Source organism: Zootoca vivipara, chromosome 3 (genome assembly GCF_965207765.1).
Source record: "Zootoca vivipara chromosome 3, rZooViv2.hap1.1, whole genome shotgun sequence".
NCBI classification, from domain to species: Eukaryota; Metazoa; Chordata; class Lepidosauria; order Squamata; family Lacertidae; genus Zootoca; species Zootoca vivipara.
Genome location: NC_142586.1, coordinates 70,452,691 through 70,474,548, shown reverse-complemented (window position 1 = coordinate 70,474,548; position 21,858 = coordinate 70,452,691). Strand labels below are relative to the sequence as shown.

General features: G+C 44.1%; 1 protein-coding gene across 1 annotated transcript in view; it reads left to right on the top strand.

Moving 5' to 3' along the window:
• The window catches only part of FRMD1 (FERM domain containing 1), a 51,856-nt gene extending 30,984 nt beyond the window's left edge, over window positions 1–20,872 (top strand). Inside the window, exons 4-14 of the mRNA XM_035108533.3 lie at window positions 3,466–3,545; window positions 5,425–5,501; window positions 6,548–6,734; window positions 9,631–9,786; window positions 12,614–12,679; window positions 12,870–12,938; window positions 13,124–13,298; window positions 14,731–15,066; window positions 15,203–15,319; window positions 16,465–16,544; window positions 19,708–20,872. Of these exons, the coding sequence (XP_034964424.1) occupies window positions 3,466–3,545; window positions 5,425–5,501; window positions 6,548–6,734; window positions 9,631–9,786; window positions 12,614–12,679; window positions 12,870–12,938; window positions 13,124–13,298; window positions 14,731–15,066; window positions 15,203–15,319; window positions 16,465–16,544; window positions 19,708–19,995 (1,631 nt within the window). The 3' untranslated portion in view covers window positions 19,996–20,872. The remainder of the gene's footprint in view (window positions 1–3,465; window positions 3,546–5,424; window positions 5,502–6,547; window positions 6,735–9,630; window positions 9,787–12,613; window positions 12,680–12,869; window positions 12,939–13,123; window positions 13,299–14,730; window positions 15,067–15,202; window positions 15,320–16,464; window positions 16,545–19,707) is intronic.
• Window positions 20,873–21,858: the final 986 nt, after the last annotated feature.

Below are 21,858 nucleotides of genomic sequence, written 5' to 3'. Positions count from 1 at the left end.
AACAAGCAGTGATCCTGAATGTTTATGGGTACACCCGCAAAGGCACATCATACACACACATCCACTCAGGAGTAAATATCATTGATTTCAATGGGACTTTCTCCCAGGTGGGTATAGGATTGCAACCTGAAATACGTAATGTCAGTACTCAAGTCAGCCTGGAGATCATATGCTGTTATCAGCCTTTCTCCCTAATGTTAGGTGCGTGCTGCCCAGCCGTGCTTACTCAGTGGAGCAGAAAATGCGCTCTGTACATTCTCAAATACTCTCTTGTTACTGCTTTCGATTCCAGAGCTAAGCTGTTGAGCCTGAGTATGAGTGTTTGGGGGCTGAGCCTTGGCACCAGTGAAACTTGGCCTTTGCGTTGGCGTGTTTTGTGAGCAACAGTTAAACTGGCCAATTTGTGTGCCTATCCAAGTCCTCCCCCCAACCCACCCAAACACCTCCACTGTAATCAGCTTGAAATTGTTCCCAAATTTCATGAAATCAAAGGAACACGCTTTAAAAAAAAAGAGGCAACTGGGAACACATGAGAAGGCTCTGTAAACTTAACCTTTAATCCACTTAAAGGGGGGAACACAGACTGGACCCTCTGCTTTTATGTGAGAAAGCTGGAGGGGGTGGGAAAGGCTTTCTGTTTTTGTAGCTTAAGGATTACACTGCAGGTTGGCATTTTGACAATATTAACCTCATTAGAGTCGGAATGTAGTGCTGCATTCCTGCACATGATGGGAGGACAGCCACAACTGCAGGCTGTGTCTGAGGAGAGAGGAGGTGGAAAGAAAGAAAGAAGGGCTGTTTCTTGGCTGAGGGAGGCAGGGAGATCACACACTGTTGATAAAATCCTAAAGCAGCTTAGCGAGTCATGTAGGTTTGCCACCCCCAACCCCCATATACAAATAATTCTTGGTTTCTATGTCTCCCTTCCCAGAAATGCTGCTGAAACAATAATAAAGTGGTGTGCTTTTCAGGGTTCAAATAGTCTATAACACTTTGCAAATGCCACTACAGGCTCATGTGCAAAGTTGCGAATAGGGTTTCCAGACTCAATAGAGGACAGGGCTTCTGTGCCTTTAATTGCCCTGCTCTCTTTTGAGTCTGGAAACCTTAAAGAGAAACCAGCAGACCCTTTGCTTGGAAATTAAACAAAGGGTCTGCTGGTTTCTCTTTAAGTTTCCAGACTCAAAAGAGAGCAGGGCAATTAAAGGCACAGAAGTTCTGTCCTCTATTGAGTCTGGCAACCCTAGTTGCGAAGCATGTGAGGGGGCCTTGTGCTCATTCTTCACAAAGCCCAGCGCCTAGTGCTGCTGAGGAAGAGAATGTACTGGCTCTACTCGGGAGTAAGGTCCCTCAGACTAGACTGGAGCAGCTGAGAAGCAGTCACTCACTCTTAGGGGCCTGTGAACATATACATGGAACTGCAGGGTTGTTGTTGTTGTTTTAAAAAATGAAAATAGCATTTTTATTATTGCAACCACAGTGACTTAGAAGAAGGGCTTAACCCCTTCTTCTCCCTGCTTTGGTCCTGAGGTAAAATTCCTTTCCTGAAGCTGGGATGAAATTCCCCATAAGGGGGTCCACGTGAGATGTTTCTCTCAGTGCAAATTCTGACTTCAGACAAAAATATTTCCCCACGACAGACGCAAGGGAGGTTTGATTCTGAAACTGAGTCAGCTGCTTCACCCCACTAGCTAATGCTATTTGCATTTTTTAAAAAATACACGTTATTTAAGTCTGGTTTAGCCCTTTGCCTTGGCCACATCTCAGTGTGGCTTGGCGTATTCCAGTGAACAGCTGGAAGACTCTGAGCCATACTGATTTGCCATATAATACATATCAACATCTCCTTTGGTTAAGCTCTACACCAGAAATTTGGCTTGGAAACAAGAAAACTGTCTTCAGCTTGGCTTATGTGTGTCTATGTTATTAATTTATGCCACAATTTGATATCCTGCATTCCTGATCATTACCTTCCCTTGCCTCTAACCCCTTCCCAAATAATATTGATCATCAAATTTTATGCAAACATATGTATAAATTTGCTTTTCCATATGGTCATAGAATATCTGTAACCACTACTACTCTCAGCCTGCTGTCGGGGTGACTTTTAATTTTATTTATTTATTCAAAACCTTTTTTCCTCGCTCTTCATTGCCAAAACAATCCTGAACAGCATTATATTTAAACCCAATACATAATATACATTAAGACAAAATGGGCAGGGGAAAATACCACATCGCTAGCAGAAAAACACAGCCATCATTAAATAAAAGTCTGGGCAAATAAATAAGGTTTCAGCTGGCGCCAGAACATCACCCTATTAATTTCTTGGGAGTTTTCTTGGGGGAAGGGGAGGTTTGTTGATAGAGAACATCAAATGTGTGGTCTCTTCTAGTGAGGATTGCCTCCATACACTTCTCTTTCCCTTTCCCCTGTGCAGAACATTTATTCGTCGGCCCCTTCATGTGTTGGAGGCCATAGGCTGGGGTGGGAAATCTTTTTCAGTCTAAGGGCCACATTCCCACATGGACAACCTTCCAGGGGCCACATTCCATTAGTGGGCAGGGCCAGAGGGAAAAGTAGGAGGAGCAATGGATGCTATTTTTACTCTTGTACATTTAACCACACAAAAATCACACACACACATGTATTTACATCTCTGGTCTGGCTTGAGTAGGGCCATGCCCTGGGGAAAGTCTCAAGGGCCAGATAGAGAGGTCTAGAGGGCCGCCTTTGACCCCAACAATAAGGCTTCCCAACTCTGCCATAAGCTCTTGCCTACAGAAGCTTATGACACCAAACTAGCACTTTTGGGGGGGGGGGTTGTGTTGTATTTAGTGAGTTTGCCTGACATTTCAGATCCTTTTCAGAATGTACTCCTCAATTAGAGCCTTGTCTTTACTTGCTGTTTTTTAATTTAAAAAATCAGAATTATAACTATGAGCTTAACTCTATGTTGACCCAATCTATGTTTTCTAACAGCAGGAGCACGGTACCACTAAACTCAGCTAGCAGTATAGTTTAGAACAGTGATTCCCAAATGTTTCATTCATAAAAAGTGTGAATATTAATTCTAGTGTGTTGCTACAGGATATGAAGCGTACCTTGAGAAATTGCCACTCTGTGCCCAAAACCCTATGCCCCAGGAGTAAAGAGGCCCCATGTAAAAACAACCCTTATTTCTCTCTGCCACATAGCAGAGGTTGCATGTATTCAGGCAACAGAGGCCTGGATGAAGTAGCTCCTCAAATTTTTGCCCAGTCGACATGATTTCCAAGATTTGGTAAGTGGGAAAATTCTTTTAAAAGAAAGAACAGGTTTCAAATTTAAATGATTTAATTGTGTATTTAATTTTATCCCTATATATAATTACTAACATCAGAAGTGTGTGTCACACTGTTGAAAATGTCACAGTTTGTCCCTGAAGCCTTCTATTTACTACCAGTTCTCCTGTCTCCTTTTCAGACAATGAGTATGTATTCATTGACCTGGAGCAGAAGCTTTGCAAATATTTCCCAAAGGAGTGGAAGAAAGAAGCAAGCAAAGTGAGTCCTACCAGTGTAAATTCCTGACACTGAATTCTTGACATGGTTGTGTGGTGAGGCTCCTCCTGTGGGAAGCCGAAGCTACTGGACATTTTTTAGCCCAATGTTGGTTTTGTTGCCCATACCATTTTTTCCGTCTGCTTTCAAATGTATTTGGAGATCTGAGATTCTGACAGCGCAGTGCAATGCACATGTACTCAGAAGGACACCCCACAGTGTTCAATGGGGCTTGCTCTTGGGTAGGGGTAGGCAACCTAAGGCCCGTGTGCCGGATGCGGCCCAATCACCTTCTCAATCCGGCCCACGGACAGTCCGGGAATCAGCGTGTTTTTAAATGAGTAGAATGTGTCCTTTTATTTAAAATGCATCTCTGGGTTATTTGTGGGGCATAGGAATTTGTTCATTCCCCCCCCCTAAAAAAAAGTATAGTCCAGCCCACCACAACGTCTGAAGGACAGTGGACTAGCCCACGGCTGGAAAAGGTTGCTGACCCCTGCTCTTGGGTAAGCATGCCTTGGACTACTACAATGCACCCTAAATGGGGCTACCTTTGAAGGAAACTACAATTAATCCAGAATGTGGCAACTAGACTGGTGACTGGGAGTGGCCACCGAGACCATATAGCACCGGTCCTGAAAGACCTACATTGGCTCCTAGTACGTTTCCGAGCACAGTTCAAAGTGTTGGTACTGACCTTTAAAGCCCTAAACGGCCTTGGTCCAGTATACCTGAAGGAGCGTCTCCACCCCCATCGTTCAGCCCAGACACTGAGGTCCAGCTCTGAGGGCCTTCTGGCGGTTCCCTCCCTGCGAGAAGTGAGGTTACAGGGAACCAGGTAGATGGCCTTCTCGGTAGTGGCTCCCACCCTCCCATCAGATGTCAAGGAAATAAGCAACTATCTGCCTTTTAGAAGACATCTAAAGTCAGCCCTGTTTAGGGAAGTTTTTAATGTTTGATGTTTTATCGTGCTTTTAATATATTTTTTGGGAGCCGCCCAGAGTGGCTGGGAAAACCCAGTCAGATTGGTGGAGTATAAATAATAAATTATTATTATTATTATTAGTAGTAGTAGTAGTAGTAGTTTATAAATCAAGGAGGAAGTCTGTGGCTCAGTTGTGCAAGGTCCCTTCATAGTAGTCATAGCCATGCCCCCTCACAGTCATACCCCTTCCATGATTATACAATAATAATATTATTATACTACAACAACAACAACAACAACAACAAGGGATACATTGCAATGATCAGTACAGATCTTCATGTATTACCTTTCACCTAGATCTACTGGTTTTTGTGCAAGTACATGGGCAAATGATTTGGAGTTCTCCACTGTCTTCTTTTGGAGTGACATGTTGTGCTTGAGACTCTTGAGAATCCCATGGACTGCAAGAAGATCAAACCTATCCATTCTGAAGGAAATCAGCCCCGAGTGCTCACTGGAAGGACAGATCGTGAAGCTGAGGCTCCAATACTTTGGCCACCTCATGAGAAGAGAAGACTCCCTGGAAAAGACCCTGATGTTGGGAAAGATTGAGGGCACAAGGAGAAGGGGACAACAGAGGATGAGATGGTTGGACAGTGTTCTCGAAGCTACGAACATGAGTTTGACCAAACTGCGGGAGGCAGTGGAAGACAGGAGTGCCTGGCGTGCTCTGGTCCATGGGGTCACGAAGAGTAGGAAACAACTAAACAACAAGAAGTTGTGTTTTCCTTGAAGCTGCTGTGTTATGAGTTGGAACAGGGGATGTCCAAGCCTAAGGCCCTGTCTGGATTAGCAGAGGCTTGCACATGTAAAGCTAAAGCATGTTTTCGTGTTGTTTGTACATGTGTTTGGGGACATCGTGTAACCCCTCCTTTCCCTCCCATCTTTCTTTTGAAGGGAACAGAGAAGTTCAGCCCTCCTTTGGTTGCTTTCTTCAGAGTACAGTACTATGTTGAAAATGGACGGGTTATAAGGTAAAGTTGCCCAATTCTTTGAGAATTATACATGTTTCTCTTTTTGTACTCTTTCTGCTTACTGCCACTCTATAGTAGCTTTGGGAAAGGGTTTTGGCATAATATCAGTTGATCCACTTGTCTGAAATTGTGTGTGATAGCTAATATCTTTTCCACACAGGTTTGGAGGACCATCAGATCCTGGGCAGAACTGTATTACTTGTTCATTCATTGATCCTAGGTCACTGAACTCTTTATTTCTTCAGCCTTTCTTTCGCTGTTTTTTAAAACTTCTAAATTAAAACAAAAACCATGTAATTACGAGCCCTCCTCAAAGTATATATCCAGGCTACAATCCTGGAAAAGCAGCTTGGTTTTGTGATAGTCTCTTTGTCCTCCTTTATAACACACCTGTCAACATGTCATTCAAACCTTAGTCAGCACAAGATTAATATTTCTGCCTCCCTTCATTAAAAGTAGCCCATTTTGTGCTTCGGAGGGAGTAGGGCTGACTCAAGACATTTTGCTGCCTGGGGCAGAACAACAAATACTCTGCCCTGCTGAAGTTAAAGTATTCTGTAGCTGTTCGAGTTATTATGACAGCCCTTTCAACAGAAAACGTTATGATGCATAGTGCGTTTTATGTCTTATGGAGTTTTGTGCTATGCCTTAAGAGGACAATTGTGCCCTGAAAGGTGGCTTATAAATCATTTAACAAATAACATCAAGTAAAATCCCACAAGTAGCTCTCCAAAACACCCCTGGCAGTCAATGTACAATAATGAGCCTTTTAGGACCCCCAAAATCAGCTGCCTGAGGCAGCCGCCCCACTCTGCCTAATGGTAGGGTCGGACCTGAGAGCAAAAGACTTACCTCCTAACAAATCCCACTCAGCCTGAAAGTGGCCTCTAGAACATTACATATTGATTGATGGTGACAAAAATAATGTGCCTCGCATATAGTCTTTTCTATCAGAATGATAATTCTCTGGTAACTGTCTGCAGTGCTTCCTTTTCCTGCTTCCGTTCTTCTTGTTTTCTAAGCCAATGCTGTTCCCTATCCTGCAGTGACAAGGTAGCACGGCATTACTACTACTGCCATCTCCGGGAGCAAGTGTTGAGGTCCCGGTGCACTGACAAAGAAGAAGTCTACTTCTTGCTGGCTGCTTATGGCCTGCAGGTTGATGTGGGGGACTTCCAGGAGAACTTCCACCGAGGGAACTACTTTGAACCTCAGACTTACTTCCCACAGTGGGTGAGTCTTGCATTATGAGAGGGAAGCAAAATCACTAAGGAGTTCCAAGTTGAATGAAAAGTAAATAAGCTTTTCTTTTTTTAAGATCTCTTTCCCCGCCCCCAAATTCCTTCTGTACCTGACTTTGCATGAAAGGCTTAGTGGGTTATCTGAATTCAGCCCATTGCTAACTCATGCTCTGTCTTAATATGTGGGGTTATATCCAGTGATGCATAAATGTAAAGATATTCATGCAAGGAGAATTCTTTATCCCCTACTTACCACTGCAGCCCCTGGGGGTTAGGAGACCCCCAGGAAAAGTCTGGGATGTAAAGTGGGAGGGGGAAAATCAGGTGGAGGCATCTTGCATAAAGCAGGAGACCCCATCTCATTGCAGTTTAGCCATTCCACTGATCTTCAGAAAGCTACTGCCTTCAGAGAGGGAGCCACAGTGAGAATTTACCTGGCTCTGCATTAGGTACAACCCACCGTCCTGAGCACTGTGAATGAAAACCCCATTCAGTTGAGATCCATTAGAGGCTGCTGTTGGAGGGAGCAGTTTGCATCAACTCCCCTTGCAATCCGCAGCAATGAGGCTATCACTGTTGTTCCAAGGGACCACCCAATCCTCTGGAGCAGATTTTCAGACTGCAGGGGGAATCAATGAGCATTGCTTTCCCTCCCCACCCTCCACAAGAAGAGCTGAAGTGAGCGTACATCAGAGAGGCAGCTTTTAAGAGGTTGGGCAAGTTGAGACTCCGCACACTGACAAGCTCTCTGTTTGGCATAGAAAGTCCCAGCCAAAACTTTCATCACTCTTGGAATTGCCGTTCTGTGAGGAGTATGGCATGGGTTGTTTTGTAGGTGGAAAAGGGTCTTGGGTCTTTTCTTATCCCTGCAAGCGCTGAAGCTTGTGACCTCGCAGCACCCAAGTCCAAACTGTAGCTCACATATGCAAGTAGACGTGTTGATAGAATTGGCCGCCAGAGATGGAACCTGGCACCCGGTAGGGTGTGTCTCTCCCTGTCCCCAGGGCACTGCAGCGAGCTAATGTACCAAATGCTTCTGGTTCGGTTCCACGGCTCAGGACTGCTGCATCGTGCACAGTGGCAAGATAAGGATGTTGACAAGAGCTGGCAGGCGGGCAGCCTTGTTTTTGGAGCCTGCTTATGAGACCCATGGCACCTGGCTGATGAGGCAGAGTGGAGTTAAGAAAGATCAGGCTTCGTGGCAGCAGGATAATTAAAGTCATGTGAAATCTGACAAAGGGAGATGTGGTACGGCGACCTGAGGGAGCCTCCCTGTAATTAAGGGAATAGAATACATTCAGGCAAGAACATCCCCTTCGAGGGCTTACTGTTCCCTTGTAAAGACTGGGTTTAAGTGCATCTTAAGTGTTGAGTGATATTCAGGAAAGGGAGAAATGAGATATACAACCTAAACTGCAATGAGTTCTTATTACACACAGTTTAGATCAAGCCTGGAAGGAATTTCTCCTGCTTGGGCAAGCCGTCAGTCTTGCACACATAATTTGCATGGTGAGAAGTCTCCCAGTGACTGTAGCAGGTATCAGCTCTGACATCCGCTACAGTCACTTGCTGGTTTTTCAGACCTCTCTCAACGCTGCCACCTGGTGGGGCCCCCCGTTTACCCTGCCTGGTGTTTTCTTCTTCTAAGCAAGAAAACTTAGTTCACTGTGCGTTTCCTATTGCTATACTATTTTGATCTTCTCTGGTCACTTGCTCACAAGGGTTTGTCTACTGCTTGCCTTGGATACTGGCGTACCTTTAATAATAATAACAACAGTAATTTTATTATTTATACCCCACCCATCTGGCTGGTTTTCCCCAGCCACTCTGGGCGGATTCCAGCACATATAAAACATAATGAAATGTCAAACATAACGAAACTTCCAGGGCTGCCTTCAGATGTCTTCTAAAAGTTGTGCATCGAAGTGCAGTTTCTTATCTCACTGTAGCACTGTGAAAGAAGGAGCTCCCCATCACAATTAAAGATATGGATATTCTGTCCTAATTTGGGCTATTAACTTCAGGTGCATATTGCAATATTGACCCGGAGAGTTTGATTCCCTATGAAAATTATTTCTCTAGTGGTTTGGAATGATTAGCACCACTTGGATGGGGAAACAAGGAATGACAGTGTGTTCCTCTTTATCCATTAGTAGGTGTGTAGCAATAATTTTGCAAGATTAAACTTCTCTCATACTGCCTAGGATAGGAAAATTTGCAACAGCTGAAATCCCACTGTTCTGCATTGAATCTTGTAAACCTAGCTGAGGGCCATACTTAAAAGGGCATAGTTAAACTATGGAACTTGCTCCCACAGAAGGCAGTGGTGGCCACTAAACTTGGAAAGCTTTGACAATTAGTCAAAATCATGGAGAACAAGGCTATTGATGTCTACCAGCCATGAAGGCTATGCTCCGCCTTGGAGGCAGTACTGTCTTTGAATACCAGTTGCTTGAAACCATGGGGGGGGGAAGTGCTCTCGTCCTCAGGTCTTGCTTGCAGGTTTCCATGGCCACTGAGGGAACAGGATGCTGAAGGAGATGGCCCTTTGGCCCAATCCACCAGCCTATTCTTATGTTCTTAGGTTATGAATACAGTTGTCACAAGTATTAGTAGGGTTTCCCCCTCCCCTTTGTTGTTGCCTTGTAATTAAAGAGGAACACACTGAGAAATTTCCTAGTACACAGTGGCTTAGAGCAGGATTCTTCTTTTTAAGAATATTTAAATGATGCACCATTCAAAGAGCTTCCGATGTGGGTGGGGAGGAGGAGTACCTTCGCCTGAGCCTCACAAACCATGCCGAGGATCTCAGCCATCTTGTCTTGCAGACCTATTTAAGAGAGACTGAGGAAGCTGCTGACGTTGTCTCTTTCCTTTCCCCGTGGCAGATTATTGCAAGGCGAGGGAGTGACTATATCCTGAAGCATGCTCCAGAGATGCACCGGGAGCAGCAAGGCCTATCTACGAGGGAAGCCATTCTCAAGTACGTCAAGGAGTCCTGCTCGCTGGAAGATGTGCCTGTCCACTTCTACAGACTGCAGAAGGTGAAACTGGGCAGATTCTTGCTTCAAGCATTGAAATGCTGTGTTTGAAATGCAGTCTTCCTTTCTGAGTTCTTTTCTCAAGCAAACAAGCAAGCAAACAATGTAAATAATGTATGCACGGTGCCTGTGCACAGCCCTCCCCCAACCCAAATCAGTCCAGAGGAAGGGCTAATGTTTAATTAGGATTTTAAAAGAAATCTAATTAAACATAACAGTTGGGATGAAGGCACTTTACCAGGCAGACCCTCTTCACCTTCTCTTTCCCAAAGTCTGCCCTTTTCTCCCACCTGATGCTCCACCCCCTGGCACCTTCGGATCACTCTGGGTGGCCAGACCCAATCCAGGGATGCCTCTACCTGACTCAGATAAAGCCTTATCCCCATCCTGAATCAACCCTGACCCAGCCTACAGTAAAATCTGCAATGATAAGTTGGGCTAGGGGTGTTGGACATAATATTGATTTTATACTGTGGGAACAACTGTGGAAATATAAGATGAATATAAGATTTACGGCATGTTAAGAGAAAACTTCCTGAAGATGCAGCATAGGTGGTATCTGGCACCCAAAAGATTAGCAAAAATGTCAAAATCAATAAAGGGTAACTGTTGGAAATGTAAAACAACAGGAGGAACCTTCTACCACATGTGGTGGTCATGCAGCATAATTAAAAAAAGAACTTTAAAAAGTGTTTAGAAATCTTTTGCTAAAAGCCCAGAAGCACTGTTGCTGGGGTTAATGACAACAGAAGTTTCCAATAAAGAGAGAAAATTGTTTCTATATGCTACAACGGCCACCCGTGTACTATTAGCGCAAAAATGGGAAACAGGAAAGTGTCAACCAAAGAAGACTGGCATATTAAACTGTTAGAATATGTGGAGTTAGCAGGGATGACCATTAGAACAATAAACCAAAATGATGAAAGATCTAAAGAGGACTGGATACTATTTATAGATTATATGGAAAAGTATTATACACAAAGCAATTTGCCTAGCAGGATGGTAACATTTTCAGCAGAATAAGAAATAAATGGGACGCGGGTGGCACTGTGGGTTAAATCACTGAGCCTAGGGCTTGCCGATCAGAAGGTCGGCGGTTTGAATCCCTGCAACAGGGTGAGCTCCCGTTGCTCGGCCCCAGCTCCTGCCCACCTAGCAGTTCGAAAGCACGTCAAAGTGCAAGTAGATAAATAGGTACTGCTCCAAACGGGAAGGTAAGCAGCGTTTCCGTGTGCTGCTCTGGTTCACCAGAAGCGGCTTTGTCATGCTGGCCACACGACCTGGAAGCTGTACGCCGGCTCCCTCGGCCAATAATACGAGATGAGTGCCGCAACCCCAGAGTTGGTCATGACTGGACCCTAATGGTTAGGGGTCCCTTTACCTTTACCTTTAAGAAATAAATAAAGTATACAAAAGTGGTTGCGATAGATGGGGTGAACTTAGAAAACACGAGTAAAAGAGGGGTTAAAAGGAACCATGATTGTAAGTCAAGGAATGTTTTCTGATTTTTCTTTGTTGCATCGTTTTGGTTCATGCTTTGTTGATATGTGGAAGGTTATCAGAAAAGCAAAACAACTTATCCACTCCTGCAATTTCTTCCAGTCTAAGCTGTTTGCTGAATGAGACTACGCAAGTACAAGCTTGAAGGGTTATATGGGGCAAGATCTGACACACTTTGTGCCTAAGGATGCCGAAGATCTGAAATAGTCACTTTAATACTTGAATTCCTGTCTGACCTGAAATACTGGTGTGTGAGAGAGAGTGTGTGTGGTTTTGTTTTTTCATATGCTGATAGGAATTTCTTTTTTGTTTCCACTTTATATTATTATTATTATTATTATTATTATTATTATTATTATTATTATTATTATTATCAGCATCCATTTCTGTGTAGTAGGGCAAGTGTGGCTAATCAGGGGCCCTTCAAATGTATGCCCACAGCAAACGCTTTACAAATGCATAGGTTTTTGTAGACCATGTAGCTGGGGGAAAGAGAAGCCTGGAACTTTATTTGTACTCTTGCTCATAGGTATGAAGGCCCAAGGAAAAACCAGAAAAAATGGATAGAGAAAAAGCGAGGGAGGGAATGTTTTCGTTTTTCCCTGGGGTGGGGTCAGGGCCGGTTCTAAGACAAGGCTGGGTGGCGCATTGCGCCAGGGCGCCGGGCTGCTGGGGGCGCCATGCTGCTGCACCCACGGCAGCCACTGCGCCCGCCAGACAGCCGCGCTTCGCCCGCTTCGGTCCTTTCCCGGCAGCGGCGGCAGAGCTGCCTCTGCCAAGGGGCGGCAGGGAAGAGGAACAGGGCAAACCTTCCGTCGGGGTGGCAGCTAGGGCTCCCTGGACTGCAGCCCCGCTCCACCGCTTCAGCCGAGCAGGCGGAGGCGGAGCACAGCTGGCAGCATCCCTACCTGTCACGCCGCACCCTCCTGCTGCCCGCTGTGCCTGGCCCTGCCCAGCGGAGTGCGAGGGGCGCTGGAGGGATCATCGCACCACGGCACCCAATATACTTAAGACGGCCCTGGGTGGGGTGGTGGTTTTAGGCCTTCAAATCCCTACACTTGGACATGGTTTGGTTTAGTGTGACCTGCAAATAGATCATAGGGTGTTTCAGTGGTCTGCCTAAAGGCACGCATGAAGGGTGGCAAGATCCATCTCATGCAAGAAATGGATGTAGTTTATACAGGTGATCCTGGTCACAGCTTGTATATCAGCGCAGCATCAGTTTCAGGAGTAGTCCAGGCTACAGTCCTGTTCTGGTAGCCTACTAGCCTCCCTGACTATCACCAAAGCAAAGTCAGTCTTTTCACCTTGCACCTTTGTGTCTTCCCAGGACAAGAAGGAGGATCGCCCAACCATCATTTTGGGCCTGACTCTTAAAGGGATGCACATCTATCAGGTAAGAAGTTCAAAGATTTTAAATCTGGCATTAACACCCCGCTCTCTCTGTCTCTCTCACACACAGTTCCTCTGCCAGCACTTCCAACTTCTTCCTGTGTCCTAGACTTTATAAATTAGATTATTGCTCCTGTGCATCTCACAATGTCATTTTCTTTTTCTTTTTTTGACATTTGTTTGCATTCTTGTAGGAGGTGAACCATGTTCGCCAGCTGCTCTATGACTTCCCCTGGTCACACATTGGGAAACTAGCATTTCTGGTGAGTGTTGCAGAATGTGACAATGTTATTTGGATTACTCGCCATTTGAATCACATTATTTCTTAAAGGCTCAGGGCTGGCAAATGCATAATAGGGTTTGGGGTTTTTTTTATATATAAAGAGATAATAAAACGTGCAATCCTATTTACCAAGAGCACTTTCCTTTTCCCCTCTCTGTAATTTAGGGGAAAAAGTTTGTAATCCAGCCTGATGGTTTGCCTTCAGCCCGGAAGCTAGTTTACTACACAGGGTGCCCTTTCCGGTCTCGGCATTTGCTCCAGCTGCTCAGCAACAGCCACCGTGTGTTTCTTAACATCCAACCCATACTTAAGCAGATCCAGATGATGGAAGATGCAGAAGGTAAGTGAGGGTGAGGGTTTGCATCTGAGAAGGGCCAAGGCCTCTAGCAAACACAGGGCAGGTGCAAAGACATTGGTTTTCACAAAAGCTTAAAGATATTTGGCAAGGTCAGAAAGTTGTGTTGAGTCCTTGTTCAAAAGGTGTGAGGCAGGCAGGGCCAACATCTGTGGCTACCATGATCGGACACCTTCCAAGGCCCACACTCTGCATGAGGTCCAGCACTGAAGGCCTCTTGGTTGCTGTTGCTTACCAGCACCACTGGGCTGTTTGCCTCCCTTTGGCCCAGATGTGATGTGTGAGCAGATGAGAGTGAAGGAGGAGGAACTGCTGGCAACTGTTTGCTGACTGGTGGCCTGCTCGCTCAAGACAGAGACAGTCGTGGTGGGGAAGAGGAGGTCATGTATGCGGTCTGTAGGGTTCCCAACAACCTGGCACTGATGTCATGCCACCCTTCAAAGGCATGGCCTTTTTGCTAAAATCCACTGTGCAAGGAGGACGTGGGTCCAGTCTCCCTTGCATTCTAACCTCAGTTGTTACAGAAGAACTTAACGCCCTGTTTTTGAAGGCACCTGGGACCCTTCCAGTCCTTTAAGCATGACAATTAAAAAAATTATTTAGCTAGCTTGCATCATTCCAAATTTCAGCAAGATTTTTAAAAGTCATAAAACAGATTATTTCAGAACTCTAAAAGAAATATTAAAAATCCTTGTTTAACTACCAGTAAGGTGTGTCAATTAAAAATGGCAAATGGACAGAGTTGAAGGTTTTGAAAGTTTTGTTATAATCAGGTCACATGGAAATGTAATGAATGGGTGGATTACCAAGACTACAAGATATTCACATCAATCTTGGCCAACCACCCAAAAACCTTCTTATCCAAGTTAATAGCCCCAGACCAAACCGGCTTCGTCCCTCGTCGCAACATCACAGACCCCATCAGGAAACTACTGAACCTAATCGAACACAGCAAGGCAACTAAACTCCCACTGGAAATTATGTCCCTAGACATCCTCAAAGCTTTTGATTGCTTAGAGTGGAAATACCTATTAGCAGTGTTAACTAGCATGAAATTTGGCCCCAATTTCCTGCAAACCCTCAAACAAATATGAATGGGTGGATTAATGAACGAGAAACCACTATAGCCATTTTGTCTCCATGGCCCTTCCTTTTGCTTAACTTCCGGGTAAGAGTGATGGTTGCTGGATAGATTGTGAGGGCCACTCCCAAGAGCACTTGCTCCATGCAGAGACTCAGGTGGTGTTGAGCCTCCCACCACATGTGCTAGTCTGACCAGTGAAGTGCTTCCTTCCACCATAATTATTATTAAATATTTGTATGCAGTGTTGTCATGTGATCAGGCCAGCACAGGTGGCAAGAGACTTAAGTTTCTCTTTTTCCAAACTTTTCTTTCCACCCTACTCACTTGTTGCAGAGAAGAAACGATATCGGGAATCCTACATCAGCGACACGTTGGAGATGGACCTTGACCCATCCGACAAGCATTCACACGGCAGTGGAAGCAGCAGAGGAAGTGAGAAGAACAACCGTCTGTCTCGGCAGTCGACCGACAGCCATGGCAGCTCTCACACGTCGGGCATTGAGGCCGACTCAAGGCATCGGATTTCGGTGGAGATGTCGGTGGACGAGCCCTTTGGGATCGATCGGGTTCATCGGAAGGAGAAGTCCTGCAGCTCAAACATCAGCCGTGGAAGCTCTGGCATTGATAGCGGTGGCAAAGAGAGAGCCGAAGAGGACTCTCAGGATGATGGTAAGGCTTGGGGGAAATGGCCAGCAGGTATTTCTCTTCTGTGGAAACAAAATTAAGAGCAGTGGTGGGTAGGATGAATGGGCGAGCAGGTGACTTTAGAAGAAGATATATCACTGTTCTCTCTCATAATTTCCAGAAGTTGAATTGACAGTGGACGAGTCGGAAGAGGTGACTGTGGATGAGCCTCAGTTAGAGGACGTCATACATGGAAAACCTGTAGATGCACTTGCAAAAGGTGGTGTTTGCTGCCAGGGTGAGCTGATATTCATGCAACTCTTTGAAATTTGTCAGTGTTGCATCCTGCTTCACCGTGTTTTAAGTTTCTGACTTGCATAAAATATCCCAGTGTGACATTTCTTTTACTAAATTTGAAGAAATCTTTTTGTGGGGTGAAGGGGTGTGTGGAACATGGGAAAGTATTTCAGGGTATCATCATTTAAGAAAGTCATAGGAGCACAAAAATGTGGAGACTGAAAGCCACAAAGAATTGTGAAATAAGCAGAGTTCCTTCAAGCACTGGAATTCCCAATTTCCTGTGTGAAGCTTTAGCTAAATATACATGTCCCCACTATGACTTTTTTTTGTAACAATGAGAGCTAGGAACTTGTTTGAACCAAATATCTCTGCAAGTGATAACCTACTGTCATATATAGAATCCTTAAACTTGCATCTTGTTGCTGTCTCCCTAAGATGCTTAAGAAAATAATTTGAATAATCTATTAACATCTGCTGGTACAAAAGGTGGACAATTTCAACTGTTGGCCATGGATAGGACTGGGTGCAGTAACTGATGAATTTAACACTCTATGTTATATACAGAATCTTAAAATAAGCCAGGAGTAAGGAATATTTTGAGGAAGAAAGAGAGAAGCAGCAGATACCCACTATTGATGCCTTTCAAATTCAAGGAATTTGCAACCTGAGGATTCTCCTTCTGACGCTTCTGCCATATTACATTTCTCAATATACGGAGCCAGCTTGGACAATCCTTTCATTCACTTACACTAGCCACTAGCCATGTTTAAACCAGGAAATCTTTAGTCAATCATAATTTATGGTTTTATGCCATAGAAAATGATGTCGACCAGGAACAAGCCAGGGCAATAAACCCACTTCAAACCATGGTTTGATAGCCAGGCTTTTTCTGAAACTAGCAGCCGTAGTTTCCCAATTCAGTTGAAATGGAAAGCCATGGCTAATTAAAGCCTCCCTGGTTTAATTGCAGCTCATATCCAATGAAAGAGCATGGGCAAAAAACTTGTGCATATATCATGGCTTAATAAGCTGAGATATGATCAAGTGAACATGACCAATATCTCTATAAGCTTTGATCAACATTTTTGTTTTCAGTTTGAATCTTATCCTTTTTATTTTGTCTCTCTCTTCCCACCCCAACAGGCACGAATCCAAACCATCTTTCAGTAGTGCAAGTCACGTTAATAAAGGTCAGAGACCAGAGTGTGGAATCACTTCACCAGGTAAGATGTTGGCTGGTGTGGGAAGGGTGTAGCTCAGTGGCAGAGCAGCTGCAAGGTCGCAGTTTCAATCCACAGCATCTCCTGCTAGGAAACGGAGCAGCCACTGTCCATCAATATAGGCAATAATGAGCTGGATGAATCAATGAGCTAGATCAGGCATCCCCAAACTTCGGCCCTCCAGATGTTTTGGACTACAATTCCAACCACTGGTCCTGTTAGCTAGGGATCATGGGAGTTGTAGGCCAAAACATCTGGAGGGCTGCAGTTTGGGGGTGCCTGAGCTAGATAGTTTAAGGCAGGTTGCTATGAGCCATAACAAACTCTTGTCTCATTTACACTCTGTAATAAGAAATTTGGCAAATATCATATGCCACATTAGGATGAGTTCTGGGTTTAAACTCCCAGGACGTTTTCTTTTGAAGCATTTATTTCTAAGCTTAAAAGATAGCATCAATCACTTGGGAAACTGGATCCAACTCAAAATAAAGAATGCACAGGGTTGGGTTTAGCTCATGGATTTTGTTTCTAGTAGTGTAATCAAATGCTGTTTCTTAAGCAACCACAGTCTGGTCTGTAAAGAATACTATCTTTACATTTTAATGTTAATGTTTCTATGTTCCAAATGTGGTTGCCATCATCAGGAAAGGGGGGAAAGACCCCTTGACTGTAGCCTTCAGCATTGTGGGACCGCTGTTTATTCTCGGTCTGTGGTTAGTGCACAAATTGCTCCGCTAAGAATGTATCTAACGTTCCGTTAGATACAGGAAAGATCTGAAAGTAGAATCAGACTCACTCTGTCAACAGCACCAGAAGAAGCCTAGCTTGAATTAATTCAGTAGACTTCGCCATAATCCAGGGTGCTCAACAAGGTGGTTTATACATCTAAAACCGAGAAAGCCTGCAGGGCTGATTCTGATTAACTAGTGGGCACAACCCAGCCAGAGTTATGCACTTTTAAGTCTTATTTCAGTAGGAGAGTTAAGCATGTGATTAAGGGCTGCAGTCTAAAAGCATTTACTTGGAAATATAACCCACTGAATTCAGTGTGTAGGATGAGGCTGGTATACATCACAAGCTGAGTCTTAAAAGTGCCCATGAAAATTCACCAAGATTTTAGTGCAAATTTCTCTTAACAAACATGCTGCATTTTGTTTGCCGTTTTCACTAATACATTCGATTTATGCACATCCCTGTGATTATATACATTTTTTGTAAACATTGCAAAATTCAGACAAGTATGAATTCTGGGAGGATTGCTGTGCTTTGGTTCTCCTATTGTTTCAGAAAGTGTGAATTTGATAGATTTGCCTTTAAGGGCAAACAGAATGGAAACTCTTCCCCGTCCCTTTTCCTGACGATTGGTTGTGTTGGCAGGGTTAGAGTGCCAACAACATTTGGAGAGCCACAGGTTCTCTAGAAAGGTTCCAGCGAGGTAGTCATGCTAATCTGTTGTAGTAGAAACAAAGAAATGTCTGACAACACCTGTAAAGACTATGAAAATTATTGTGGCACAGAGCCCTCAGTTAAATGCATGAAGCATTGTATATATAATAGATACGCACACTCACATGTGTCCACACAGAAGGGAGGCAGAAAGACTAGCTATCAAAAAAAAGAGTAGCAACAAATGCAAACTGTCCCAAGTCCATCACATTTGTGCACGGGGACAGATTAAAGACTTCTCTATCCTGTTCCTGTGCAGATTTTTTAGGGTAATTCCAGAAAATCCTTTAAATAGCTGCAGAAACCATTGGAAATCAAATAAAAGTTACAAGGTGGTCCAAGGGCTGCTTTAAAAAAATGCTCAGGGAAGTACGTTGCTTCCTGTATAATTGAATATACACTGTGGTGATGGTAGCAGTCATCCTTTTTTCACACCATGCCCCTTCATACATACCATTTTAGGTACGTAATTTTATCCACTTCTGTCAAAAAGGAGGGAAAGTTATCGCTGTTCTTTTATTTTTCTGAGAGGGCGAGGGAGAGAAATTAATCTGGATTGGGCAGCCTAGAAGCCCCCTTGGTCCAAAATGGGCTGTTTCCCAAAGCACTAAATCAAAGTATGCACACCCATATCATACATATAACATTCAGGTTAACAGGGATTCTATTGTGTGCTACAACTTCTAGTCTTAATAGCTAAATGGACCTTCTATACTCAGAGGCTTCCTATCTCTGAATACCAGATATTGCCCACTTTCCCCTCTTATGGGGCAGCATAAATGCCCCCCCCAACCCATTTCTCCTCACATCCTGTGAGGTAGGTTATAATGAGAGAGAATGAGTGGCCAAAGGTCAACCTGTCAGTTTCAGAGCTGAGTGGGGATTTGAACCCATATCTCCTCAGTCAGCCTAGTCCAACAGTCTGTAATCAAAACACCACAATGGCTCCTTGCTCCTCTGGATGGCCACTGAAAATAACAGAGTGCTGGATAAGAGGGATCTTTCGTCTGACCCAGGAAAGCACTTCCTATTGCCTTTCTATTTCACTACATCCTCGGGGATAAGAACTTGTCAGAAATTTAAGTTATTCATAAGTTTTGGAGTTCTTCCTCCTATACCACTTCCATGTGGCTTATTTTCCTTCCTTCCTTCCTTCCTTCCTTCCTTCCTTCCTTCCTTCCTTCCTTCCTTCCTTCCTTCCTTCCTTCCTTCGCCTCTCATGCAGTAAAGTCCATCCCATGAAACTTTAATTTTCAGTAGATCTCCACAAGAACATGGTAACCTCGACTCATGCTGACATTGAAGGACCAATCAAAATATAGTGATTCTAAAAGGAAGACAAATTAATCTTCTGCTTACCATGATCAAACCTTTTAACTATAAGAAGCAACATCCCTCTTGGCTCTCCCCTCCTTTTTCCAACCTAGACAAGCACCGTTGTTTCAGCCAAACTCTTCCCTTCCAACACTCAGTTCATTGTACATGCCAGGGGGACACTGTGTTCTGAAGCTCAGAATCTAGGCGTTAATAGTTGAATGACTTCACAATTCCATAATGCTTCACAGCTTCTTCATTAAGACAATTTTCCTTAAAGAGAATGAGAGGAATGTTAACAATTTGAGACGAGATGGGAGCTTGCACGCATGCAATCTTTTTCTTTTGTCTTGCTTGTTTGTTTTAAAGTTGTTTGCTTTAATATATGCTTGTCTTAAACTGGCAGCTTGCACAGCCCAAAGCTATGAAGTGCCTGGACCAGCACAGCCATAGTCTAGATGACATCCGCCTTCACAAGTGTCTTCATCCTCCACTAAGTGCCACATTATCTTCAGATACCTCACACAGCTATACGTTTGGTTGCGCCTTAGAGGATAAGCTGGCCAGCTATGGATGTGTTTATTCAACAGCCGACTGCAAAACCAAGTCTGCCCTCTATGGGAAGAGGTCCATGAACTGCCTGTCTCTGGATCTCTTGGGGGAAGATCAGCTCCCAGAGGAATTTGTGGTGTAGACACACTGGAGAAGCTTTTGGACCCTCTTGCCAAAGGTCACCTACAAAAAAAAGAAAAAGGAAAAAAGGAGTGACTGCTGTTCTGATGGGAAATGGATACTGATTTTACCTCATCGTGTGGGATCCTCTCCTTATTGTTGCCCTCTCTGGTTTGTCATTGTTGTTTAATCCAGCACATCTAATCAAACTGCAGGTTAATAATTAAAGCATAGCATTTAAAATGCTATGATTCCAGACTGGATAATTGAGGAACGCTTCGGGATAATTGTTCAGGAACAATTTTCTTACTGAAAACAAAAAATGAAAACCAGCAGTGGGCCAAAAACTGAACATATTCTCAGGACCTGGAAATATTTGTCTCCTGTTTTCCAAACTCTGGTCCAATTTTCACCACTTTTTTCTTCACACTGCTTCAGTATGTATAATCCTTAGGGACATTGTTTTCCTAAAATGTGTCTCCATCAACTGCCTGCCATGCTGAAGCCTCTACTGCCATTTGGCACCATAAGGAGCAGAATCTTGTCTTCTGTTAAATGCAGTTTTCCTCTCCCAGACATGCCACTTGTCAAGTAGTGGTATTGGAAAGAGTCAGATATCATATCTGAAACATATCTGTGACACATGCCCCTCCAACTGTTTCTCACAGAAAGAGAGGGGCAGCCCCAGAGGAGAGGCAAAATCTCAAAGCACTACCTCAAAATGTAAATTTGCCCAACACGTTTGTATAAAAAAAAACCCTCTTATGCCTTCATCTAGTAAAGGACCATAGGAGCTTTGCTGGATCAAGGTGAATGTTCTTTGCCCAAACATGTATATTTACTCACATTCATCGGACATATTTATATCACCAATAAATCTTTTGGAGGGTGTAATGTCACTTCAAGGCTATGCCTTTCCTTATTTCTTTTGCAACCATTTCTTGGGAACTGCCTGGTTAGCCCACTGTACATCATCCTTGGGGACAAGTAGCATTGGTACAGTATTGCTCACAGGGTGCTGAATTGTGCCACAAAACAACAGTGTGAAAAATGGAGGCAAGATGTCCACACGATTTGTGGAAATGGCATAGAGGTCATTGATCAGTAAATTCTGTAGGGACAGGAATTTCCCAGAATTGTACAGGCATGGTTGAAGTTCCCATGCAGGTCCATGTTCATATGCAGGGCACAGACACTGAGACATAGGTCAGCTTAAACTCTGGGTGGTTTTGTATGAAAGGAAAGAAATAGTTGGGCCCATTTGATGGAGTGCCAACAAGTGCTGAGTAATGAAGACCTTCTCAGTCAAGTGATAAGGGGGGTGGGGTACAATTTTGCATGGTGTGGAAAAAGTGGAGTGTGAGACGTTCTTCTCCTTGTCTCAATAACTAGAACCCGGCCAATGAAGCTGGATGTTTGGAAATGTAGAGAAGACCCAAGGAGGCGCACACAGTTATATTCAACTAGGGCTGGCCACCAACTTGCATGGCTTTAAAGGGGGATGAGGCAGCTACTTGCCATGATGGCTATGTACCTACCTCCACTGTCGGAGGCACTATGCCTCTGACTACTGGTTTCTGGGAATCACAAGTGGGAAGAGCTGTGCTGCATTTAACCTGCTTGCAGGCTTCCCACAGGCATCTGTGTTAGAACTGACTGCTGAACAAGATGGCAAGGCTTTTCTTACATTCTCATGTGCTGAAGATTTCTAGGCTCACCTTTGCCTGCTTCAGGGTAGCATTACATTCTGTCAAATGTAAGAATCGGGGGATGTGATTAAGACAATGTGCATTAGCCTAATGGCCTTCTGTTTGGCAAGAGCACGTTGGATTTTCCCACCCCATTTCTGTGGAATGGCTTTTTCTGGACTAGCAATTGTCAGCAA